General features: G+C 40.3%; 1 protein-coding gene across 5 annotated transcripts in view; it reads left to right on the top strand.

Moving 5' to 3' along the window:
• LOC133611746 (ryanodine receptor 3-like) overlaps window positions 1-27,434 on the top strand; it is a 359,447-nt gene that overhangs the window by 311,964 nt on the left and 20,049 nt on the right. For 3 of the 5 annotated variants that reach the window (XM_061968833.2, XM_061968831.2, XM_061968830.2), the window contains 16 exons: window positions 3,739-3,851; window positions 6,777-6,873; window positions 9,114-9,223; window positions 9,373-9,424; window positions 9,495-9,551; window positions 9,618-9,717; window positions 9,800-9,879; window positions 18,324-18,400; window positions 18,480-18,553; window positions 21,078-21,095; window positions 21,559-21,639; window positions 21,722-21,810; window positions 21,898-22,026; window positions 22,133-22,237; window positions 24,048-24,129; window positions 25,238-26,553. In XM_061968833.2, coding sequence (XP_061824817.2) covers window positions 3,739-3,851; window positions 6,777-6,873; window positions 9,114-9,223; window positions 9,373-9,424; window positions 9,495-9,551; window positions 9,618-9,717; window positions 9,800-9,879; window positions 18,324-18,400; window positions 18,480-18,553; window positions 21,078-21,095; window positions 21,559-21,639; window positions 21,722-21,810; window positions 21,898-22,026; window positions 22,133-22,237; window positions 24,048-24,129; window positions 25,238-26,553 — 2,580 coding nt within the window. The remainder of the gene's footprint in view (window positions 1-3,738; window positions 3,852-6,776; window positions 6,874-9,113; window positions 9,224-9,372; window positions 9,425-9,494; window positions 9,552-9,617; window positions 9,718-9,799; window positions 9,880-18,323; window positions 18,401-18,479; window positions 18,554-21,077; window positions 21,096-21,558; window positions 21,640-21,721; window positions 21,811-21,897; window positions 22,027-22,132; window positions 22,238-24,047; window positions 24,130-25,237; window positions 26,554-27,434) is intronic. The other 2 variants (XM_061968834.2, XM_061968832.2) reach the window with 1 other exon arrangement.

Raw genomic sequence — 27,434 nt, 5'->3', positions numbered from 1 at the left:
GGGAACCCACGCAGTCACGGGGAGAACATACAAACTCCACGCAGAAAGATCCCGAGCCCGGGATTGAACCCAAGACTACTCAGGACCTTCGTATTGTGAGGCAGATGCACTAACCCCTCTTCCACCGTGCTGCCTGGTATAACTTGCATCAAGTTCAATAATAAATAAAATAACTTGCATCAAGTTCAATAATAAATAAAACAAAAGTGTTATAACTTGCATCAAGTTCAATAATAAATCAAAAAAAGTGTTATAACTTGCATCAAGTTCAATAATAAATCAAAAAAAGTGTTATAACTTGCATCAAGTTCAATAATAAATCAAATAAAAGTGTTATAACTTGCATCAAGTTCAATAATAAATCATATAACTTGCATCAAGTTCAAAATAAATAAAATAAAAGTGCCACATTGCAATCTTTGCAAAAAAAAAGGAGGAGCTATGCATTTGGGAAGACAGGGCAAGTGACAGCACTTTGCCCCGGAAGAGCCACCTTGCTTCACTGTGAAACACATACTTGCCAACCCTCCCGGATTTTCCGGTAGACTCCCGAAATTCAGCGCTTCTCCCGAAAACCTCCCAGGACATATTTTGTCCCGAAAATCTCCCGAAATTCAGGCGTACCTGAGTGACGTGTCGACAGCATGTTTTCACGTCCGCTTTCCCACAATATAAACAGCGTGCCTGCCAATCACGTTATAACTGTAGAATGATCGAGGGCGAGTTCTTGGTTTCTTATGTGGGTTTATTGTTAGGCAGTTTCATTAACGTCCTCCCAGCATGGCAACAACACACAACAACAGCAGTCACGTTTTCGTCTACCGTAAAGCAGTTCGTCTGCCGTAAACAGCAATGTTGTGACACTCTTAAACAGGGCAATACTGCCATCTAATGTACATGCATATGTGACATTAACATCTAGGGCTTTTAGAGAGTGCAGTGCACAACTGCGCACACAACAAGGAGACGAAGCAGAATTCATCATCAGAGAGGGTGTTCAGCATGGTTAGAAAAATAATGACAGAGAATAGAACAAGGATGGACAATTCAACCCTTAACTCAACAATGAGTAGATGAGTGTTATGTGTGTGTATATGTGTAAATAAATGAACACTGAAATTCAAGTATTTCTCTTATTTATATATATATATATATATATATATATATATATATATATATATATATATATATATATAGCTAGAATTCACTGAAAGTCAAGTATTTTATATATATATATATATATATATATATATATATATATATATATATATATATATATATATATATATATATATATATATATATATATATATATGTGTGTGTGTGTGTGTGAAATACTTGACTTGGTGAATTCTAGCTGTAAATATACTCCTCCCCTCTTAACCACGCCCCCACCCCCAACCGCGCCCCCCACCCCCACCTCCCGAAATCGGAGGTCTCAAGGTTGGCAAGTATGGTGAAACAGCACGGCTGTATGATCAGCTCCCATTTCCTCACACAGTGCAGAGAATAGTCGCGCTTTCAGTGGTCGTGTTTTGATCAAATTTACCGCGCTCACATCTGTTAAAACCTCATTGAGTTCGGGGCTGAGCTGCCTTGACGCGAGTGCTTCCCAGTGAATGACAAAGTGTGTCCAATGCGCATTTGGCGCAACCCTCTTTATTAGAGCCTGCAGCTTGTTTCTTGACCCTGCCATGGTCATTGCGCCATCAGAGCAAAAGCCCACACAGTTTTCCCATTTAAGGTCGTGTTCTTTGAGGAAACTGTCCATTATCTTGAACAGCTCATCAGCAGAGGCTCTATTTTTGATGTATTTGCAAAACAGCAAATCCTCGCACAGTGACTCGCCATTCACAAAGCGGACGTATGCGATGAACAGGCAGTCTTTATTGCTGTCAGTAGCTTCGTCCACTTGTAAAGCAAAACGACTTTATTTTCATTTGTCTCCGAGTTGTTCCTCAAGATCACTTGCAATGTCGCATATACGTCTCGCAACTGTGTCGTTTGACAGTGGGGCAGCTTTTCATTTTGCTGCGCTTGTCTCGTCAAGTTTGTTCCGCTTAGCCCCGCCCCCATTAGTTACTGTTGCTATGTCTGTCAAACTTTTGCTCCTACCTAGAAATGTAAAGCCCACAGGAAAAATAAGTAATTTACATTTATTTATAAAGCGGATTTCACAGACAGAATCACAAAGTGATTTACAGTGTGTATAGAAAATGAAAGCATAGTAAAAAAAAAAAAAATCTAAAAAAAAAAAAAAAATTTTAAGTGAAATTCCCTCCCGTTCCTCGCGCCCCACCTGTCATGTCTCTATTCCCCACCAGTGGGGCGCGCCCCACACTTTGAGAAACGCTGCTGTATAGCCAGTTTGAACCTCTTTTTACAACTTGAAGCAGCTGTGCAGCAGAGTTATTCACATGATATAGAACAGAAAAGCCTTTCATTGTCAACACACACATGCATTCGTCCAGGATATAGCATTACAAAGTTACAGAACTGGTAAAAGTTCAACCTTAGCAAGCCTATAGTTCCAGACCGGTAAATAGCCGGACTTCGTTCCTCTCTCTCGTCCGCCAGCATCTTCGCCAACTTCCTTAATGCCGACAATTACACGGTGAACCACTGATCTCTCTATATCATCTGGGATGTTGTGCTGTGGTGAAAGTCTCTCAAAACTCAAAACAGATGGCTGGTGGCAGTCACTAAAGTCCATAGTGCTAAATACAAGCAAGAGAGCTAAAAAACTACAAAACATTTTTGCTGGACGGGGGCGAATGTTCACTCAGGGTGGTGAGGAGAGTTTCATTTGCATCTAACAACTCTCCCTCTCAAAACGAACTGTCGGACAAAAAGGGAGCAAAAAAGTGGGTTGAACGTAGAAAACATTTTTAAAGAAAAATATATGCAATTTTTTTCACCAAAGAACCGCCATTGCATGTTATATAGACCACAAGGATGTGTTTTAAATGTAGAATAACAATCATGACCCCTTTAAATCGATATGAGGTAAGAGTCGATGCGTCTCAAATTTTTCCCCTAAACCGCAGCAATTAAAAGATGCCCTACAGATGTATTTGTATTTTGCATGTGCATGTCGACGGCTCAATGCAAACCGGTTAATCTTCCAATCCCTACTTCTTAGTGTGTCTGACTGTTCATGCTAATGTTTTCCTGTTATTTATCTGCTCTTTGCGGCTCTTTTGAAATTGATCAAACTAATTTTTCGTAGTAACGAGTGACCACTCAAAGTAGCAACGTGGACAGGAAAATAATCCAATGAATTATGTTAACATGAATTTCTGCACATCGTAGTCTTTCTGGTATGCTCTACCCATTGATTGTTACCACAAATACGTGTTTTTTTTTTATGAAAAGGGGGAAAGAAAACACATTTAGTTTATTTACCGATTTTTGTTCCAATATTTGCTGTGAAAAAGTTAATGAAGGAAATAGTGTTGGCCTTTTGTACAATACTGAATACAACAACACTAGTGGGTGGAATTGTTTTTCCTCTACGTTCTTTTCTACCATCTGCCTTCATTACATCAACAAAGATGAACTTGAATTTAGTCATTTAAAACACTGTCACAGTGTGTGCGTGTGTGTGTGTGTGTGTGTGTGTGTGTGTGTGTGTGTGTGTGTGTGTGTGTGTGTGTGTGTGTGTGTGTGTGTGTGTGTGTGTGTGTGTCTGTGTGTGTGTGTGCGTGTGCGTGATAAATGCACTCTTTCTACTATTAGGTGGAGCAGCCATTGAGATCCAAGAAATGTGTCTGGCAGAAGTTGCTGTCCAAGCAGAGGAAAAGAGCTGTTGTTGCTTGTTTCCGAATGGCTCCACTTTACAATCTGCCGAGGTACTAGATTACAGATGTTATACTGTACTTACAAAATGTGTGTGCTAAATGATGCTAAAAAAACGTATTATAATCTGTCTCAGATATTACTTACTGGACAGCTCCCTATGATTGTTTTAGCATCTCTAACACCTTTGTCTGTGTGTTTTTTTTCTTTTTGGCTCTCTGAAACCCCATTTTTCACTTCCTGGATTGTGACCGTGCATTAATGCGCAGGCCCCCACTGTGTGTTTGTCGGACAAATGTCTGGCCTGCAGATGTTTTCCCTTTTCAAAAAGGGACACTAGCAATTTCATGCCCTGCTGGTCTGTAACTCAATTACAGGAAGCCAGCTACAGTGGGAGGAAAACAATTATGGGGCCCAAGTAGGAAGGCAGCCACCTTCAATATGTGCTCGGAGGCGGCAACCTGCCTGCCTAGCAGCATGTCGCATTCATTCAGAGTTGTTGACAGTGAAATATGTCCCAGTATCGCAAACAATTACTACCCTGTTTCTAATGCAGGGGCATTTTACTCTGGACTACTATATTTCTGCATGTGAGGAATATTGCCAAGTCAATTCAGTTGAAATCCTTCTTCTGTCCTCAATGTCACACTTTATTGTACCCCCCACCCCTCTAAGGGACAAAACTAATAATTACTTCCTGAATGCCTACCAACATATTTGGTTGGAGAAAATGCACAAGAAGTCAGGCTGTGACAGTCTGCTCTCCATGCTGACGGTAACATAATCAACAATGTTGCTGAGGCCATGTGCACTTCTCGTAACAACCCTTTGCTTTCCTCCAAATTGTAACTTCCAGTCAAATATCCCTACTGGTTTCTCCACTGGTCTGTGTTATCATCATTCATCAAGCAGCAAGAAAGACCAGATTTTAACACTAAAAATTAAGAGAGATTTAGATTAGGTCAAAGGGCAGATCATTGTGGGCAGATCATTGTGATAATTAAATGGGTATGATGATTGTAATTAGGGGTGTACCGATACAACTTTTTCACTTATAATACGATACAAATATTGGAGCACTGAGTATTGGCCGATACCGATAATAATCTGAAATGATATCAGCAAGAATCATACTTACTTTTATGATTTTTTTAGTGTGGACTGTTAGAAAATATTTGATCAAGTGAAATTAGTCAAAGAGAGAACACTAACCTACCGGTACTCATTATTAACCATATGCAATGCTGTCTTTAAGTTGCAGTGATGTGGAAATTTTTTTTTTCGTGACACCAAGCCACAATAATTAATTAATTTGTAGCGTTTGACTCAGTATGCTGAATTATGTGGAGACGTTTGTTACTGGATATTTTCTAATGCACTTTTACCTTGGAGACTTTGGGCCTGATTTACTAAGATCCAAATACCACACGCTAAACAGTGTGTGCAAAAAATAAAAAAGTGTGTACAATGAGTGGGCGCGTTTCTTGTGATCTACTAACACTGCGTGTGCAATTGAAAGAATACATCTACTGTATAACCTGTAACACCTTTTCTGAATCGCAATCTAGACACTGACACTTAATTCTGCGTGCGAGGCTGTGGATCATTACTAATATATTTCCTGAATTAAAAAAAATAACAACATAAAAAAAAAGCCAGCAAACACCAAAGCGCATCAGTTGAATTTGTTTTAATCAGCCCCATTAATTATCTATCAACTCTAAAATTATAAAAGGAAATTGCTGAATAGACAATATGTCTAATATATAGGTAGAACGGAGGATTCTCGTATGTCCATCGTCTGTCTGTGCAGCGCAATCACTGATCCTGCAGCCGTGTGTGGAACTTTCAGTTTGCACGTCCTTCTGACACGTGCTAAAAAACGCAAAATAGTGCTTGCAAAACGGTGATGAGTGTTGATTAATCACACCGCGCGTGCCAAATAATTATATTTGCATTGTCTCCTCCCAGTATTGTGGGTGTTTTGATGAAAACGGGATTGCACACCTTATGCTGCTCACTTAACAGACGCTATTCCACTTTGCACACGTTTAGCTTTGCGTGTGTCATCAAGTTTGCACGTGTTTTAGTACGCGCAAACCTTTAGTAAATCAGGCCCTTTTTATTGGTAAGTAATATGCATAATAATTTAATACTTGTTTATATTAACTGTTTTAGACTGCAATGTTGTTCAGTTATGGACATTTATTACGCACTGTGTGTCTACCTTGTGTGCTTAGCTGTTGTGTAGCTGCTTACTCCTAGTAGCCTATAACCTACATTACCTATTGTAAATGACTTTGCTACAGTATGAGAAAGGACCAACCTTGCTGTTAACTCGCTACAGGACTGCTTGTATAAATATTCCATTAGACATGTTTTTTGCTGATATCAGACCAATAGCACATTAGGACAGCAGTAATTGTAATCATAACATTGATAATTGTAGATTCATCACCTCTTAAGGGAATTGACGTGTAATTGAGTGTGCGACTTAGCTGCAACCAGCAGAGGTGTGTTAATATCAATTAGTGTGTGGTCTGAGCTGAACAACATGATGTCAGCTATGTCCATGCATATTATGGCTCTGCTCAGTACAACAGTGGCAGTGAAACAAGAGGGTTTAACTTTCAGAGAGCGATGTGCTCATCTCATTGAAAATAACAGGTAAAAAATTGAAGATTTAATCAAAATGCCCATCCCGATTTAGGAGCATCCGGGTTCTATTTCAGAGTAGGAACCCATTTGTATTTAAAGATTAAAGGGTTTGCAGAGTTTCCCCAAAGCTAACAATCGACCAATTTGTGACATGATTTAGTCTGTAATATTTATATTTCTTAAATCAGAAACAATTCATGGCCAGTGGGATGTACCAGGGTTCTCAACTAACCATCCTAACCCTTTTCTAAAGGGCCTGCTTCCCTCTTTTGCTCTGCTTCTATCTAACCTGGGCTAATGTCCTCTTACCCCCTCCATAGGCATCGCTCTATTAACCTCTTCCTCCTGGCCTATCAGAGAATATGGATAGAAACAGAGGAGTACTCCTTTGAGGAGAAGCTAGTACAGGATCTTGCAGTAAGTACTTGTAAAATGCCTTACTGTTGGTGGAGTGCTTTGTGGGAGCCTCGGCCCTCTCCTTCCACACCTGCTTTACTTGTGACATTGTGTGTCTACGTCATTGAACTTGGTAACACCTCGTCTTATTGTGCTTTTTTTCACCTGTCAGTGATGTGGCCTGTTTGTGTAGCAAGCCTGACATCACCACTGATGTCAGAGTGACGTCACCCAGTTGTCTAAGTGCAGTGCTAAGTTCAACAGTACCCCAGTGTATTAGTTTGATGTTTGGTTAAGAAACATCAAGGTTTTAGTAGGCCTATTTGTTTTCTTTCACTTGTTTGAAATCTGTGTAATAACAGGTTGATATACATAGTCTTTAGACTACATCAAAGAGCAACATGGGAAACATGTTTCTTTGTTTTTGGTCATGAGGTCCTAAGTATATTATTACATTTATTTTACAAGCATATCTAATGAGACTGATGGTATGAAAGCAATGGTGTCTTGGCATCAGGCTGTTGCAAATTTCAATTTGTTTGAAGAACCCCACAGGATGGTGAATTGGAATTATAAAAAGTGGAAGTAAGTTCATTGAAATTCAGAGAAATTCTGTGTAGCTAAATAGCAGGAAACTAAAGGTTTTTGCCTGAACAGTAAAAATACTTCGCAAACACTAAATTAAGCACTGGGAAATTAAGTATTTTTCCACCATTTTATGTAATTTGAAGTTACTCCGAATAAAATTGTCTGTTTCATAGAATTTGTTTTTTTAATTGTCAACGACAAACGTGTTGTTATTAAATTATAATATATACATGCCGTGCATGGTAATAATATTTTTAATGTAACATGCAAAACTGTCATGTATGGAATATACTGTATATTTTGAGCTTGGAATAACACCAAAATTGTCAAGTGGAATTTCATGGTGTATTATTTTTTTTTTTTTACTTCCTTCAATTAGACTTTAAATACATTTTCTACTTTCTAACATAAATTTGAATTGATGGAATTGAATTTGGATTTGGTTAACATTCTCAATGCCATGCAAGCTTGTGCAAAATTCCACACTGAATTGTCAAACTGACAATACCCATTGCCGAAGGTGCACTTTTACATGATATCTGACATGGAACATCCCAGGATGTCCAAATGCGGCCGGTATGTGTGGTTCCATTACATTTTACGCTGTTGTCGCGGCCTTGTTCCTCCCAATCACGCGAAGACACAGCCAAGTACAGTATATGATGTGTATTTTGGTTTTTAATAGTTAATTCGGAGTGGCATTATGGTCCTTTTATCCTCATCTCAATGGATGTTTGCAGGTGTGTCCATTTGAAGCGATCAGAATGGATTTGAAAGTTTTCTGAAAATCTCTTTTATTATTTTATTACGTGTAGTGTACACGCATCCAAACTTCAAATGCAATATGATATTTAATCTTAACGAGGCAATTAACCTATTGCAACTTCAGAAACGCACAGGGACAAAAATCGATGGTAGAATTACGTGCAAAAACAGGTTTGACTGGAAACGCCCACATTTTTAGGGTTGTTCCATCCAGAGCGTGCATCTTGGCTGAACGCAACTGTGCAGCCACGCAACTGTGGGAAAATTAGGCTCCTAGTGCATAGGTTTTTTCACTGCCGTGTAACTAGACAGTAGTTATGCTGCTGTTGTGGTCTTACACCACTTAGCGATAATGAGGAAGTTGACAATACAAATAATGTTGATATAGACGGACCGATTTTTCAGAGAAACAACCCTTTTGGGTCTCAGATTTGATGTCTAAAACCTGTCGACTATGTACTGTACTGTACGACAACGTCGACTTAAGCGGTCTCTTTTTTATTAATAAGATCACAGTGGACCAGGACCTCATGAGTTGGTTGACACAAGCTGGGTGTTGACATTAGCGGGTTGCACTGTATGGTTTTCTCATATAATCTGGAATGAAAGTGACAAGCGAACAGTTCAAGACCCTAAAAACATTGTCCCTATTTTTACAGTCTGATATTGGACTTGCCCAGAACAATAATATAACATGTAAAAATGTAAATAGGGCTCACAGAGAATCATGTTTATTCCCATTCTTCGCCTTTGCAAAGCTGCTGCTTGTCACCTGTGCATGGCCACCTTCTTGTGTTTGTGCATAATGGCCTGCATGCTTCTTCATAGAAGCTTGTTGTGTAAAGTTAAGTCAGGTGGCATCACAGTCGTCACATATACTGTATAATGGGAGGCTTTGACTTGTCCAGAAAACACAGCCCAAAGTGGAGGAAGAAGAAGAAGAGGACGTTCGAAAACGGCCGGACCCTCTTCACCAGCTCATTCTGCATTTCAGCCACAATGCTCTTACCGAGTGCAGGTAAAAACACGCAAACACACACACACACACACACACACACACACGCGCAAACATACCTACTTGCCCTGGTCCACCTCTCATTTCCACACACTCAGATGTGATTGCATGCAAATTATTATCAAACAATATTAAACTGTTTTGCCCCTCAGCTCTTTGGAAGAAGATCCCTTGTACATTGCATATGCAGATATGATGGCCAAGGTACTTTTTGTATTATTGGCTTTGACTGAAAAAAAACAATGCAGGTGATGTATCGTATTTTCTCACGCAGAGTTGTGCTGACGGGGAAGAGGAAAATGATGAGGAAGAAAAAGACAAAACCTTTGAGGTGTGACTGCAGCTGACACAATATGTATTTCACAGCATGGTGCATAATCTGTGTCATGTGTTACAGGAGAAGGAAATGGAGAAACAAAAGATGTTGTACCAGCAGGCCCGACTGCACGACCGCGGGGCTGCAGAGATGGTGCTCCAGATGATAGCCGCTAGTAAAGGTACAACATCTTCATAAGATCGCTCATACAGTGACCACATTTTTGCTGTACGCATGATTTGTACTACGTGGTCATCAATCAGGTCGACTGGTTGCTATGGTGACCTTCACGCTGAAACTGGGCATCTCTATTCTCAACGGGGGAAACATTCTGGTCCAGCAGGTAACAGCCATTTCTGAATATTTACAGTTTTTTACACACTAAAATGAAAATGTTCACACATCTGAAGAGGCACAATAATAAGCACATACTCAGCTTCAAACTTTTTGCAAAACATTGCACAAAATGATTTGCAAAACTCTTTACTCTCACATTTTTACACCTTGGACACAGATAATAGAACACAATAGAATAGAAAGTACTTTATTGATCCCTGGGGGAAATTCAGCACCACAGTTCACTCACAATAGACAATAATAGTAATAAATAATGTAATATACATAATATATATATATATCTATACCGTATTTTTCGGAGTATAAGTCGCACCGGATTATAAGTCGCACCTGCCGAAAATGCATAATAAAGAAGGAAAAAAACATATATAAGTCACACTGGAGTATAAGTCGCATTTTTGGGGGAAATGTATTTGATAAAACCCAACACCAAGAATAGACATTTGAAAAGCAATTTAAAATAAATAAAGAATAGTGAACAACAGGCTGTATAGGTGTACGTTATATGAGGCATAAATAACCAACTGAGAACGTGCCTGGTATGTTAACGTAACATATTATGGTAAGAGTCATTCAAATAACTATAACATATAGAACAGGCTATACGTTTACCAAACAATCTGTCACTCCTAATCGCTAAATCCCATAAAATCGAAATAATATTATTTGATATTTTACGGTAATGTGTTCATAATTTCACACATAAGTCGCTTCTGAGTATAAGTCGCACCCCCGGCCAAACTATGAAAAAAACTGCGACTTATAGTCCGAAAAACACGGTATTATATAAATAATATAAATATATTCTACATATACTCTACATTTAAGTGCAGTCAAGGAACATATGCATTATACAGTCTGATGGCTGTCGGTATGAAGGACCTCCTGTGTCGTTCCGTGTTGCATTTTGGGAGTCTGAGCCTTCCACTGAACGTGCTCACTCTCTCTGCAAGGTCCGAGTGTAGTGGGTGGGAGGTGTTGTCCATAATGGCTAGGAGTTTTGCTAGACTTCTCCTCTCTGACACCACCGCCAGAGAGTCTAGCTCCACTCCCACCACATTACTGGCCTTCTCTGCCAACTTGTCCAGTCTGTTTGCGTCCCTCGTTCTCAACCCGCTGCCCCAGCAGGCCACGGCGTACAAGAAGGCGCCCGCCACCACCGACTCGTAGAACATCTTCATCATCTTTGTACAGATGTTGAAGGATCCTAGCCTCCTGAGGAAGTAGAGGTGGCTCTGTCCCTTCTTGTCGAGTGACTCAGCGTGTTTTGACCCGTTCAGCTTGTTTTCGATGTGTACACCTAGGTATTTATAATCCTCAACCATGTCTACATCGACCCCCCTGATGGAAACAGGTGTCGCCGGAGTACTCCTCCTAAAGATTGTGAGGTTACAATGACTACACTAATGAATTAATTGGACAGTAACGTCCACCAGGTGTGGAATCACACATGTGCATATCATGTTTTTGGATTGCTTACATAAGCACGATTTTGAAAACAGGGCTCGCTTTTTCAAAACACTACACAATAGCACAACCACACCAATTGGCAGAACACCTTAGATATTTTCCAAAATGAAACACTATTGTAAATACACGCATATTTTGTTACCATATTAAACATATACGTTGCAAATGACTATTTTTGTTTGAAGTACAGTAGTTACACTCTGCTGTGATAAACCTAAAACAGTTTTAGTACTTCTACTTCCCAATGATTAGAGTGGGTTACTATAGACAAAGTACATGGAAAAAGTTTAAATATACCATACTATAAATTCACCAAACACTACACAAGACCAGTGTTGCAGACTATAGAAAATGTCATTTATTTTGCTGCAGGCCCAAAATGTTGACAAAGAGATTCATACTACAGTATATACTGTAACAAACCTGTCAGTTTACTGTAAGTTGAAAAGTCAGAAACATGCTGTTAAATACTACATTAGCACAGTTTTAATTTGAATAGTTATTGTGAAAAACAAAAAAATACAATAAAATCAACCATTTTCTCTTTGCCTCATCTGGCCAGAGAATTTCATCGATGTCGCAGACTCGCAGGCAATGTTCTAATTCACAAGACATCTTGGAAAAAAAATGTCTTGAAGGGCCAATCTATTCTTGTAAAGAAGCATCTCGCATTTGGTTACAGACCTTCTCCATGATTAGAGTTACCTCAGCCAGGAGCTGGAGACCATAACATTGGTCCTTTTCTTTACTTAAGCATCTCCTTGTTGTCCTCTTCCTTGGCCTCTACCTCCCTCATGGCTTCCATCTCTTCCTCTTCCTCTGTAGGTTATTCCTCTAACTCTTTCCATTGTAGTTGCCAACAGATAAACTCAACTGCTGCTTTTTATAGTGCCTATACACGTGATTGGTTTGTTTATAAATAAGCAAAGGAGTGTTAGTAAGCATATATTTTACATATTGAAGACAGAGACGCAAAATGGATTGCACATCGTATTGTGCTCACTTAACAAATGCTCTCCACTTTGCACACATTTGGTAGGTCAGCTTTGTGTGTCCTATCAAGTTTGCACATGTTTTAGTACACACAAACAGGCCCAGTTGTTTTGTAAATAGTGTGAGATTGGCAGTGTGCTCATAGTTGTGCAAATCTGGGCTGATGTTTTCTTTCTTGAGTGTACAGTAAGGTTTTTCTAATAGTGTAGTACTTTTAATTTTAGTGCGTAAACAATCCCAAAAACTAATTGACAATCAAGTAGGTGCTATAAAAGGCAGCAAATGAGTCTAGCTGTTTTCAACAAAATTGGAACGAGCTGGACGAAGAAGATTGAGGATGAGAGGGGTAGCTCATAGAGCAGGGGTGTCAAACTCAAATACAGAGTGGGCCAAAATTTAAAACTGAACAAAGCCGCGGGCCAAGGTTGAACAAATTAACCTTTTTGATAGGGACCCAAACAAGTTTTGTATTAAATATTGAACAAGCAAGGTGTTTTATGAAATCTGTGCTGCAGTCTGCAGGTGTACCTAATGTTGTGGCCCAGCAGCGACTGCAGCACGGATTTCATATTTCATTCATTCACAACTCCTCCAACACGAACATTATTCTTTTTGCACTTTTAGCTTCTTATTAAATAACTTTTTCAAATACATTCAATCTTGCACGTGGAAACTCTAAGTGTGGGCTGTAGTTGATATAACACTCCCGTCAGGGGGTGCATTCTACGCCGGGCTGCATTATCCGGCACAACACCTGGAACCTGACACTACAAGGTGTGTGGGGGGTGTGGGTGTATATTGTAGCGTCCCGGAAGAGTTAGTGCTGCATGGGATTCTGGGTATTTGTTCTGTTGTGTTTATCAATCAATCAATATTTATTTATATAGCCCTAAATCACAAGTGTCTCAAAGGGCTGCACAAGCCACAAGGACATCCTCGGTATAGCCCACATAAGGGCAAGGAAAAACTCACCCCAGTGGGACGTCGATGTGAATGACTATGAGAAACCTTGGAGAGGACCGCATATGTGGGTAACCCCCCCCCTCTAGGGAGACCGAATGCAATGGATGTCGAGTGGGTCTAACATAATATTGTGAGAGTCCAGTCCATAGTGGATCCAGCATAACAGTAAGAGTCCAGTCCACAGTGGGGTCAGCAGGAAACCATCCCGAGCGGAGACGGGTCAGCAGCGCAGAGATGTTCCCAACCGATATACAGGCGAGCGGTCTACCCCGGGTCCCGACCCCGGACAGCCAGCACCCCATCCATGGCCACCGGATCTGTGTGTCTCCCCTTCCACAAGGGATAAGGGGGAGCAGAGGAGAAAAGAAAAGAAACGGCAGATCAACTGGTCTAAAAAAAGGGGGGCTATTCAAAGGCTAGAGTATACAAATGAGTTTTGAGATGGGACTTAAATGTTTCTACTGAGGTAGCATCTCTAATTGTTACCGGGAGGGCATTCCATAGTGCTGGAGCCCGAATAGAAAACGCTCTACAGCCCGCAGACTTTTTTTGGGCTCTGGGAATCACTAATAAGCCGGAGTTCTTTGAACGCAGATTTCTTGCCGGGACATATGGTACAATACAATCGGCAAGATAGGCTGGAGCTAGACCGTGTAGTATTTTATACGTAAGTAGTAAAACCTTAAAGTCGCATCTTAAGTGCACAGGAAGCCAGTGCAGGTGAGCCAGTATAGGCGTAATATGATCAAACTTTCTTGTTCTTGTCAAAAGTCTAGCAGCCGCATTTTGTACCAACTGTAATCTTTTAATGCTAGACATAGGGAGACCCGAAAATAATACGTTACAGTAATCGAGACGAGACGTAACGAACGCATGAATAATGATCTCAGCGTCGCTAGTGGACAAAATGGAACGAATTTTAGCGATATTACGGAGATGAAAGAAGGCCGTTTTAGTAACACTCTTAATGTGTGACTCAAAGGAGAGAGTTGGGTCGAAGATAATACCCAGATTCTTTACTGAGTCGCTTTGTGTAATTGTTTGGTTGTCAAATGTTAAGGTGGTATTATCAAATAAATGTCGGTGTTTAGCAGGACCGATAATCAGCATTTCCGTTTTCTTAGTGTTGAGTTGCAAGAAGTTAGCGGACATCCATTGTTTAATTTCATTAAGACACACCTCCAGCTGACTACAATCCGGCGTGTTGGTCAGCTTTAGGGGCATGTAGAGTTGGGTGTCATCAGCATAGCAATGAAAGCTAACACCGTATTTGCGTATGATGTCGCCTAGCGGCAACATGTAAATACTAAAGAGTGCAGGGCCAAGAACCGAACCTTGGGGGACTCCGCACGTTACCTTAACATAGTCCGAGGTCACATTGTTATGGGAGACGCACTGCATCCTGTCAGTAAGATAAGAGTTAAACCACGACAAGGCTAAGTCTGACATACCAATACGTGTTTTGATACGCTCTAATAAAATGTTATGATCGACGGTATCGAAAGCAGCGCTAAGATCAAGAAGCAGCAACATAGATGACGCATCAGAATCCATCGTTAGCAGTAGATCATTAGTCATTTTTGCGAGGGCTGTCTCCGTAGAGTGATTTGCCCTGAAACCGGATTGAAAAGGTTCACAGAGATTGTTAGACATTAAGTGTTCATTTAGCTGCTGTGCGACAATTTTTTCGAGGATTTTCGAGATAAACGGAAGGTGGGACACCGGCCGGTAGTTTACCATGAGGTCAGGATCGAGGTTAGGTCTTTTGAGCAAAGGATGAATAACCGCTTTTTTGAATGCTAGTGGAACAGTGCCAGAGGAAAGTGATAAGTTTATAATATTTAGCACTGATGGACCTAATAATACAAAAAGCTCCTTAATAAGTTTCCCAGGAAATGGGTCAAGTAAACATGTTGTTTGTTTTGTCCCATTGACACATCTTAACAATTCCTCTAGTGTTATTTCATCAAAGAGAGAGAAACTATTTTGGAGGGCGGTATCCTTCGTAGATACAGTCGTATCTGTGTTAATAGAACCCAGTTGTAGCTGCGATGCATTGTCTTTAATCTCCTTTCTAATGAGTTCAATTTTCTTATTAAAGAAATTCATAAAATCATCTGCTGAGTGGGTGGAGCTACTGGGAGGAGTCCCTTGTTGGGTTAGCGATGCTACTGTACTAAACAAAAATTTCGGATCATTTTTGTTGAGGTGGATGAGATTTGAGTAATATTTAGCTTTAGCTAGGGTAAGCATGTGTTTATAAGTTATTAAACTATCACTCCATGCTTGATGGAAAACCTCAAGTTTAGTAGCGCGCCATTTGCGTTCCAGCTTTCTACATGATCATTTATGGGCTCTAGTTTCTTCTGTAAACCATGGGGTGCGCCTTTTAGGGGCTATTTTAAGCTTTAGCGGTGCTATACTATCAATGGTGTCGCGCAGGGCGTCGTTAAAGTTGTTAGTGAGGTTATCAATAGAGCCGACATAATTTGGGAATGGTGCCATTACCGAAGGCAGTAGGCCAGCAAGAGTCATCGTTGTGGCAGCATTAATGTTGCGGCTGCTATAGTAGTTATTATTATTAGTTTGTTGACAATGAGTCAGAACTTCAAATTTTATAAGGTAATGATCGGACATTACTTTAGTATACGGGAGTATCGTAACTTTGGAGGTGGTGACACCCCTGAGCAGCACTAGATCTATCGTATTTCCGTTGCGATGCGTAGGTTCATTTATTATTTGTGTAAGACCACAGCTATCAATTATAGTCTGGAGCGCCATGCGCTGAGGGTCCGATGGGGTATTCATATGGATATTAAAGTCCCCCATTATGATTATATTGTCGGCGTGCGTCACTAAATCAGCAACGAACTCTGAAAATTCACTGATGAAGTCCGAATTGGGTCCTGGGGGGCGGTAGATAACAGCCAGGTGGAGAGGCAGCGGTGTGACAAACCTCATAGTAAGCATCTCAAACGAGTTATATTTATTATTTAGGTTCGGGGTAAGATTAAAGTTTTTATTGTGTATGAGTGCAACTCCCCCACCCCTTTTAATGGGACGGGCAATATGCGCTCCCGCATAGCCAGGAGGAGACGCCTCACCCAGCGCAAAGAAATCGTCTGGTTTGAGCCAGGTCTCGGCGAGACCAATAACGTCAAGATTATTGTCTCTAATGACCTCATTAACTAATAGCGTTTTGGAAGATAATGATCTTATGTTTAAGAAGCCCATATTATAGGTAGTGGGCTGTTTTGAGGAGTTTTTGTTGAAATTATCCATAGTAGCAATATTAATAATGTTGTGTTTATTATGTGTAGTGCACTTTAAATCATTTCGACCATATCTAGGAATTGATATGACGGGAATTTTCCGATTGTTTGCTTGATGTTGTGATAAACCGAACCGCATCATAACTTGCCACCTCAGTAGAGTGCATGTCTACTTCTGACACAGAAAAATCATTTTTTGAGTTGTGTATTGTTCTAAAATAGTTGCTATGTGTGCAGGTATTATCCAGCCTGGCGCTGGCTAGTTCTATTTTAACAAACTTCTCACCCGGACTAGCGCTTCTTTGAGGATTAGCCTTTCGCTTTGTTGTTAGCCCCGCTCGGCATCCCCGCTTCTGCTTCCGCTCACACCGCTTATGTGTCTTCCGTTGACGGTCCCCGCTGGCACTTGACTCCGCTGCTTTAGAGGCCGCTGGATGTAGCCAGCGAAGAATCCCCATGCTAGCGAGGAGGTCGAAAGTACCTGCATCTTTCAGCCTATAACGGCCCGATCTATCCACATCCAGAATCGTCTGTCGGTCGTATCTGATCACGAAGTGTCCACGCTGTGAGCCAGCCATGAAATAGACAGAATTGACGGGTATTTTTGCCAAATCGCTCTACACTTCCAAGAGCGTCTGCAAGCCGCTGCCATCAGGGCGCCGCCATCTTGTCCATATTACTGTTACTGTGCGGATGTTCTCCCATAATGTGTTTGTCATTCTTATTTGGTGTGGATTCACAGTGTGGCGTATATTTCTAACAATGTTAAAGGTTTTTATACTGGCACCCTCAGTGTAACGTGTATCGCTGAAGATCAAGTATGCGTTGCATTCACTTCTGTGTGCGTGCCAAAGCCGCACACATTATGTAACTGAGCCAGCAATTGTTGGACTGGATGAAAAAGGGACGTTACAATCCTCGAGAGGGGCACTGCTGAAATTTGTGAGTCTCCCGGGAGGTTTGGCAAGTATGAGAATTAGCAATGTACCGCGGCACCGCCGCTGTATATAATCGGCGGGCCAGCTCTCGTGTAATTTTGATATCACCTCACGGGCCAAATTTGGCCCGCCGGCCAGAGTTTGACACCCATGTCATAGAGGAAGAAGGAGGATAATGATTAAAGTTGCATGTGGAATATTAAAGTATTTCTGATTCTGATGTATTGTTCTTGTTTTTGTAGTTGCTTTAGTTGTTCTTTAAATTTGCTCTAAGTGTACTAAATGAAGTAATTTAAATTTGTCTACAGATTTTTTACGTCCAAACTTTACAACTATTCTCATTTACAGATTTTCATTTTTGATTGATATGTTACTGTAACTGAGATTGGTAAGAAATATATAGTTTTCAGTCCTTAGTATCAGTGTTGAGTACAGTCATTGTTAATTTAATTGTACTTGTGTACTTTCTCTGTAGTCTTATACCTCAAAGTAATCATGAAGAATGTTGTGGGTTTGTCATTATCTTGTTGTCATCTAAATTCCCTTACATACTGTAAAAATGTAAAATACATACTATTTCTAAAAGTCAGGCTCTTTACAATTGTGTTTTGTATTGATCACTGGAACTAATTTCAATCCGGTTTGATCATTTTAAGACTGGTATTAGTAAGATGAAAACAAAACAGCATTTTTATAATGTTTTTAAAATATGAGTATTTGTTTTCAAAATTGCGTTCAAACAATTAAAAAAAAACCTTTAAATTAATTCAGTCTATTCTCCTTGTTTTGTGCAGAAAATGTTGGACTACCTTAAAGAGAAGAGGGATGTCGGCTTTTTCAAAAGCTTATCTGGACTAATGATGTCTTGCAGGTACGTCCATACACTTTTGTTTTCATTTTTGTAGTTACTAGAATATTTTAAACCTATATTGGTTTATGTTCCCTGTCAGTGTCCTGGATCTGAATGCTTTTGAGAGGCAAAACAAAGCAGAAGGTCTCGGGATGGTTACTGAAGAAGGATCAAGTAAGTAGCTGAATATTATGGGTATTATTTAAGTTAGAGTCTGTAAAAAGGTAAACAAAGTTATTGATTTAAAAAAATTTTTTTTTATTATTATTCATCTTTCAGGCTGAGTGAGAAAAAGAAAACAAAAACAATTACACACTGCATTTGGAACAATTGCCATTGAGTAATGTCACCATTCTGAAGCAGGTTTTAAAGCGTTTCTCTCACATAAAAAAAAAATCTACAAATATGCTCCTCAATGTCATGCCAACAAGGTAAAATCTGCCCCCTAGTGTTCACAGCCTACTAACAGTGGGACAAGGAGGCAATACAATGAAAAAAGTACAAATAAATAAACCTACTACTATTAAACCCTGGGGAAAGTCCTTGATTGTTCCAGCGACCAGACTGTCATTGTCAAATGTGAAACAGACTGTTGTCCATCACTTTTCACCTCATACACACTTACTGGCCTCTTATTTAGATACCCAGCATAATGAGATCCAGTCCATTTCCATTGTTGCTACTGTGTGTCCAAGTCGCGTCCCACTACAGTCAATCACTTGTACTTTACACACGGTATCGCCTAACAATAGCGGTGGTTATAGATGTACTGTACTGTACCGATTCATATTTATTTTGTGCTCATCGCCTGGTAATGAGTGCCACCTGTGCCAACTAAGGGTTGAAAGCAACAAAAGAGACAAAAAGTGTTCTCGCACAGGGCACCAATGAAGTTAGAACGGCCACAGCCCAATAACACAGTATATGTTTAAATACATCTATTTGACCGACAAGTGTTTCATGCAGTATGTGCAATACAATAGATACACATGCACAAGCTAATGCAGTTATTCCCAACCACTGTGCCGTGGCACATGAACATGCTCTGACAGATATTTTTTTACTAATTGGTCCAAAATGTTTTATTTATTTTCTACAAATAATGTATCTTCCATATATACCGGTGACGTGAAGTGACAGGCAGAACCATGTCACTAACATCTTAGAAAACAGATGTTAGTGACATTATTTAATACTTGTTTATATTAACTGTTTTAGACTGCAATGTTGGGGCTCTTTTGATTTAAACATAAATTCAACTAGATGGCAGAAGGTAAATAATTTACTTGTTTATCCACCGTTGGCCATTCAGACATTTGCAGCACACGTCCTAGAGTTTTGCAACTGCTAAAAATATTTCTGATATTATTCATACTCAGGCTATTTTTTAGTCTTTGATCAATTCTCTCAATAGTTAAACAGAGTGATTCAAAAAGAATACGCCAAAATTATCACTCCATATTTCAAAAATGAAAAACATTAGAAAACCTAGCCTGAACGCAGGTGTTGTACATAACTGAGTATTTCATGCTTTACAAGAGCTCAATATGGCCTCAACCGGCAGCACGGACAGCATCAAGACGATATGAGAATCCCTCCCAAACACGCCCCAGAATGTCACGATCCACCGTGTTGATTGCTGCTGTTATTCGATCTTTCATGTCATCGAGGTCTGCCAGGACTCTTTCCTTTACATAAGCAGCCAGTCTCTTTAAACTAGTTCAACCCACCGTTAAATGCTCTCACGATGGGGTGGAACAATGCCAAATTCTGTTCTAAAAGCACGCTCCACCGTGACAATCGCATTTGTTTTCACAAACTTAAGCACACAAAACACCTTCTGTTGGGGAGTCGCCATTTTGAGGGTAAGTAAACACTGGGCCTTCCTACAATTGAACGACGCCGAAAGGATTACAAGACCACAACGGTGAAATTGTAACACAATAAAACTTGGATAACTCCTGTATCAAATGACCCTTGATTCAGTCGATTACAAAGCTTTAGAACTGAATAAATAGTGATGATTTTGGCATATTCTTTTTTAATTACCCTTTACATCTATAAATTATATTTTGATTAAGATTTGTTTAAGACTAATTTTGTATTTCACTCGTTTTATGTCAAAACGTATATTAAAAGAAAGTTTCCATTGCTTGCTCAAAGCCAACACAGGTTTTGTGTTCATTCAAGAAGCTCTATCATCTTTAGTTTTGGAAATAATTAACACTGTTACAAAATATAATTTTGTTTTAATCCAACAGAGAAGAAACTCAAATTGACTTTTTATTTGAGATTATCTGTAAATGCTTTTGCAAACTAGCAGTTTAAAATTAATAGTAAAATGCCTTTATTTGGATTTTATTTTATTTTTTTAAACTACTGTGAAATTAGGAACGTAAGTTGCTGACTTTGCAAATCAGGCACTTGAGCAGATGTGTAGAAGTGTACCTAATGATCAGTGTATGCCATAAAAAAGTTCCATCATACATATTCCAGCTCATTTCCAGTTAATGAGCTCAGGCATAAGTGATGGTGACTGTGAATTGTAAAACTGGAAGTACATCAGTGCTAAGCAAAGTTGTAGCTGGAGTGCTATCATTCTCTTCTGTGCTTGTGATCGAATATTAGTGTCTTCTCCTTTGCTTATGTCTGCTTTCTGTGTGTTCCTCTGATCATGTTTTTGTGTCATCGGTCGCAGTCAACGTGAGTGAGCGGGGTAAATACACGGTCTAGATTCTCCTCTATGCAATGCTGTCATTTTGATTGCTCCCCCTATTGACTCTTCTTCCCTTCTCCTCTCCTCTGCATCCTGAATGCAATATAAGCGCACCTACTTTTTATTCACCTGCCCTGACGGAACCCATGCATGCTCATTTTAACTTGTAGTACGTAGATAGTCTGTTCAGTCAATTGAGTAACAACAATGCTTCAATGTCAGTTTTGTTTTTCTTTCATTTGGATTTTACTAACCAACGTATGATTAAAGTTACATCTCAAAAAGCTTTGTTTGCAAGAATAAACAAAGCTTTGCTGTTGTTTAACAACACAGATCAGCTTTATTGATATTATATTAATGCATATATGCATCTTTGCAGCTGTACAATTATGCAAAAATATCAAACACAATGTTTTATCTAATTGCTAAACCATACAATTCAGTTGTTTTCTTGGCTCCACAGGTTCCAAAGTGCTTCAGAATGACGAGTTCACAAAGGATCTTTTTAGGTTTCTGCAGCTTCTCTGTGAGGGACACAATAATGGTATGTCCACATACGTTAGTTAACACAACTTTATTGACAGCGTCTTACTAAAAACCTTCAATAATAAACACATTATCTGCAGATTTTCAAAACTTTCTGAGGACGCAGACGGGAAACACAACAACAGTCAACATCATCATTAGTACTGTAGACTATCTGCTCAGACTTCAGGTAGGATATTTTTACTGTCCCATACATATGTACTGTATATGCCGTTAATTTTTTGTATTCTCTTCTGTTCGATTTTTTTCCTACTAGGAATCCATCAGTGATTTCTACTGGTACTACTCTGGAAAAGACATTATTGATGAAGCCGGTCAGAGGAACTTCTCCAGAGCGCTTGCAGTCGCTAAGCAGGTCTTCAACTCTTTGACAGAGTATATACAGGTACATACAAATGATACATGCACAACACACCAACCGTTCAATTATGACCAATCTGAGTGCAAATGTTTTTTTTAAGTATATATTAAGGGTGATCTGTTTGCTGTAGGGTCCATGTATAGGTAACCAGCAGAGCCTGGCTCATAGCAGACTGTGGGATGCAGTTGTGGGCTTCTTGCATGTTTTTGCCAACATGCAGATGAAGTTATCCCAGGTATGTAGTCTGCGCCTGTATTTGACACTGCACTAAGGTTTCTTGCTGTTTTATGCTCATAATCCATTATACTTTTATGAGATCTTTCTTTTTCAGTTTTAAATTCACTTTGGAAATGTGGTTTCTCAGCAAGACTTTGTATATATATATATCGGTATATAAGTTCCTCTTAGGTCATAGATAATCAAAGACTAGTCCAGCACACTGAAGTCTATATATTTGCTGTAATAGTTTGTAAAATATGGTTTAAAGGCCTAATGAAATGTGATTTTCTTATTTAAACGGGGATAGCAGGTCCATTCTATGTGTCATACTTGATCATTTCGCGATATTGCCATATTTTTGCTGAAAGGATTTAGTAGAGAACATCGACGATAAAGTTCGCAACTTTTGGTCGCTGATAAAAAAGCCTTGCCTGTACCGGAAGTAGCAGACGAGTAGCGTGACGTCACAGGTTGTGGAGCTCCTCACATCCGCACATTGTTTACAATCATGGCCACCAGCAGCGAAAGCGATTCGGACCGAGAAAGCGATGATTTCCCCATTAATTTGAGCGAGGATGAAAGATTCGTGGCTGAGGAAAGTGAGAGTGAAGGACTAGAGGGCAGTGGGAGCGATTCAAATAGGGACGATGCTGTGAGAGGCGGGTGGGACCTGATATTCAGCTGGGAATGACTGAAACAGTAAATAAACACAAGACATATATATACTCTATTAGCTACAACACAACCAGGCTTATATTTAATACGCCACAAATGAATCCCGCATAACAAACACCTCCCCCCTCCCGTCCATATAACCCGCCAATACAACACAAACACCTGCACAACACACTCAATCCCACAGCCCAAAGTACCGTTTACCTCCCCAAAGTTCATACAGCACATATATTTCCCCAATTCCCCAAAGTTACGTACGGGACATGCACATAGCGGCACGCACGTACGGGCAAGCGATCAAATGTTTGGAAGCCGCAGCTGCATGCGTACTCACGGTACCGCGTCTGCGCATCCAACTCAAAGTCCTCCTGGTAAGAGTCTCTGTTGTCCCAGTTCTCCACAGGCCAATGGTAAAGCTTGACAGTCATCTTTCGGGAATGTAAACAATGAAACACCGGCTGTGTTTGTGTTGCTGCAGCCGCCCGCAATACACCGCTTCCCATCTACAGCTTTCTTCTTTGCTGTCTCCATTGTTCATTGAACAAATTGCAAAAGATTCACCAACACAGATGTCCAGAATACTGTGGAATTTTGCGATGAAAACAGACGACTTAATAGCTGGCCACCATGCTGTCCCAAAATGTCCTCTACAATCCGTGACGTTACGCGCTGACGTCATCATACCGAGACGTTTTCAGCAAGATATTTCGCGCGAAATTTAAAATTGCACTTTAGTAAGCTAACCCAGCCGTATTGGCATGTGTTGCAATGTTAAGATTTCATCATTGATATATAAACTATCAGACTACGTGGTCGGTAGTAGTGGGTTTCAGTAGGCCTTTAATGCCAAATAAAATCAAGCCAGCAAAAAAAGTTATTCTGCTGACCAGAAAGTTCCTCTTTTGACAGTTGAGGTCACAGGGAGGCAGAGTGGAAAGTATAAAAGTGCATGTCAGATTGATAATGTGCTGAGTCCAAACTTGATAAAGAGCCCAAATGAGTCAAACTGACAAGACCATCTGCCTTTAGAGTGAAAAATAACATTAACCAATGTGCTGATAGATGGAGGCTAGCGAGAAGCACCCTTTGGGGAGTTGGTTACAGGAGGAAGGTTTGTGTTCTGTTGTTATTCTGTTTTTATCCTCTCACAGGACTCCAGTCAGATAGAATTATTAAAAGAGCTGCTGGACCTGCAGAAAGACATGATTGTCATGATGCTTTCTCTTTTGGAAGGTAACAGTTCTTTCTTTTCTTCTTTGAGTCCTTTGAGGCCTTCATAGAGGCATGCATTTGCAACACAGTTTGTGCCAAACCTAGGGATGGGTACCGGAACACGGTTCCATGATGGCAGCAGTGTTGACATAGGGACTAGTAACCAGACTAAAAAAGGATCTATCAATGTATCACGGAGTCTGATGCTCCTTTTAAAAGTTATTGCCCACCTTAACACGCCAACAGCACTTCTCAGTTCCAACACCACACACACATTTCTCAGCAGCACAGCACATCCCCATTATGCACCAATCATGGTCACGTACAGCAAGGTGCATTCACAAACCCCAGAATTTTGACCATCAACCTGACAACACGAGCAAGTTTTTCTTATGCACGTTCTCCTTGTTCTGTATTGCTGCGATAACTGTGACAATTTGTTTCCGATTGGATTCAAATCATTGAATGTATTACTTAGTTGTCATGATTTTTGTATTATTAAAGTATTTAATTTTTTATCTTTTTCAATTTGCCGATCACAAAATGTCTTAAAACTAAAAAGGTGTTGTTTATAAACACAATTTTTAGGTTTTCCTTATGTTAGCACGGTTTTATAAGTGCGGATTTGGCTCTAGTATCAATTCAAATGTAACTGTCAGGAATGGCTCCAGTCGGGCCCCCGAGTTCAGTTCAAAACATTTTTGCAGCAAATTCCTAAAAACACTAAAGTGCTTCTGTTGTATAAAAAACATGGACTAGTGTAAACACATTAGCAGATCCTTGCATTGACATTTTAACTTCCTAAAGGCCAGTGAAGGCCAGTGTCCACTGCAGTAGACTTTTGCATTTTGCATAACAGGGCTATTTGTTCCTGAAATGTGTGACTCTTGACCAAAGAAATACTGAAAACACATTTCCACTACAGAGGATGTTGGTTCTCAAAATAGGAATAATGGTGAAGGAGGAAGTTTAGCTCCCCGGTCCTTAGCTTTCTGGAATTGTGGCCCCAAGAACTGTTTAGTTGAATAAGCCTGATGTAAACCATACCCATCCCTATTTAAGAAACACATTTGTTTGCTCGCAGTAACAAAACAGATTACATCAATTTCCTTTTCCAATTTCTTCCCAGGAAATGTTGTCAATGGAACTATTGGAAAACAAATGGTGGACACCTTGGTGGAGTCATCTAGCAATGTGGAGATGATCCTCAAGTTTTTTGACATGTTCCTCAAGTTGAAGGATCTGACCACCTCAGACAGCTTCAAGGTCTGTGATCCTGAGAGCAAAGGTTTCATCTCAAAGAAGGATTTTCAGAAGTCCATGGAGAACCAGAAGCAGTATTCCCAGTCTGAGATTGAGTTTCTTCTATCTTGTGCTGAGGCGGATGAGAACGACATGTTCAACTACGTGCAGTTTGTAGAGAGGTTCCACGAACCCGCTAAGGACATTGGCTTTAATGTGGCGGTCCTGCTAACCAACCTTTCAGAGCACATGCCACACGATGGCCGCCTCTCCACGTTCCTCGATCTGGCCGAGAGTGTCCTCAGCTACTTTGAACCCTATTTGGGTCGTATTGAAATCATGGGCGGAGCCAAGCGCATCGAGCGAGTCTACTTTGACATCAGCGAGTCAAGTCGAACCCAGTGGGAGAAGCCTCAGGTGAAGGAGTCCAAGCGACAGTTCATCTTTGATGTGGTCAACGAAGGCGGAGAGAGCGAGAAAATGGAACTCTTTGTGAACTTCTGCGAGGATACCATCTTTGAGATGCAGCTCGCTTCTCAGATTTCAGAGCCGGACCCGGTGGAGCGTCAGGAGGAAGATGACGATGACGACAATAAGAGTGTGGGGGAGAACCAGGAGGAGGAAGAGGAAGAGAGTGTTATGTTGGAGTCTTCGTCAGCCTTTACCATCGCCTGTATCTCCATGAGAAAAAACCTCTGCCACTTCCAGCAACTACTCACTCTCAAGAGCATGAGACGGCAGTACAGAAAATTCCGGAAGATGAGTGTGAAAGAGACGGTGCACAGCTTCTTTGCTTTCTTCTGGGTAATCATCACCGGCCTCTTCCACTTTGTGTACAGCTTGATTTGGGGATTCTTCCATATTTTATGGACCACCATGTTCGGGGGCGGCCTCGTCGAAGGGGCTAAGAATATGAAGGTGACGGACATTTTGGGGAACATGCCAGATCCCACCCAGTTTGGCATCCATGGAGATGTGCTAGAGACGGAGAAGATGGAGGCCAGTGAAGCGTCGGCATTGACTGAGATGGGTCACAGGGCTCTGGGGGAAGTGGTGGAGGCGGACCTGATGGCAGAGCTGCTCAACATTCAGCCTAAGAAGGACGGAAAGCATGGGGCGGAGCCCGGATTGGGGGATGTGTCTGAGGTGGTGGTGGGTGATGCTCCATCCATAGCCAGTGCTGTCAGGCAGAAGAAGGCAGAGGTTAGTTTCTACTATAGTCTTCATGGAGATAATTATTGGGGCCCCATCCAATTTCTGTATGCAGGTTACAAACCAGGAAACTATCTAATGTGATTTCTCTTCTATCAAAAACACTAAAAGTAACACAGACAACAAGTAGTCTCAGAAAACCTAATTTTATAATGTAGCATGAATGTCTTAGGTATATATGTTTACCTGTCTATCTGTTGATAAGTAGAATTCTTAGGGCCCAAATATAACATAATCCAATAAATACAAAAAGCGAGGCACGCCCACTATTGAGCTGTTTGAATCAGAGGCTGACAGCAACGGGATGACAAAAATACGTCAAATGACTCACATTTTAATTTATAGAATGTATTTTTAAAGAAATTAATGTATACTTAAAACAATTATATACTGTACATGTTGGAAATAAATAAACAACTTCCTTCCACACTGCTGTATCTGGTGGTTAGTCAGGGGTGGCGCAATTAGGTGACTTGTTTATTATTACACACTTTTGTAAGTAAAACAAATGATTAAGATACAATAGAATATATAAAAAAAATCCATACACAAATATACTATAGACATAATGTGTTTTTTGTATATAAATTAGGGATGTCAAAAATATTAAATTCATGTGATTAATCACAAAAGTTCATTGCAATAATCACGTATACACACAGATTAATTATTTATTGACTGCATAAAAATGGATGGATGGCTGGAAGCTCCTTTACCTTAGCCGGGGATGGATACCCAAAAGGAGGCGTGGGTTGTTATACGGTCATTAATCAGGTCAATACACTCCAGTGACGTGCGGTGAGGTTGATGGCTGGTGAGGCACTGACTTCATCCCAGTCAGATTTACAAACATATGAACCCTAAAGAGTATC

This window comes from Nerophis lumbriciformis, linkage group LG08 (genome assembly GCF_033978685.3).
Source record: "Nerophis lumbriciformis linkage group LG08, RoL_Nlum_v2.1, whole genome shotgun sequence".
Classification (NCBI taxonomy): Eukaryota; Metazoa; Chordata; class Actinopteri; order Syngnathiformes; family Syngnathidae; genus Nerophis; species Nerophis lumbriciformis.
The sequence above is the reverse complement of the archived record's forward strand: the minus strand, read 5'-3'. Positions and strand labels throughout refer to the sequence as shown.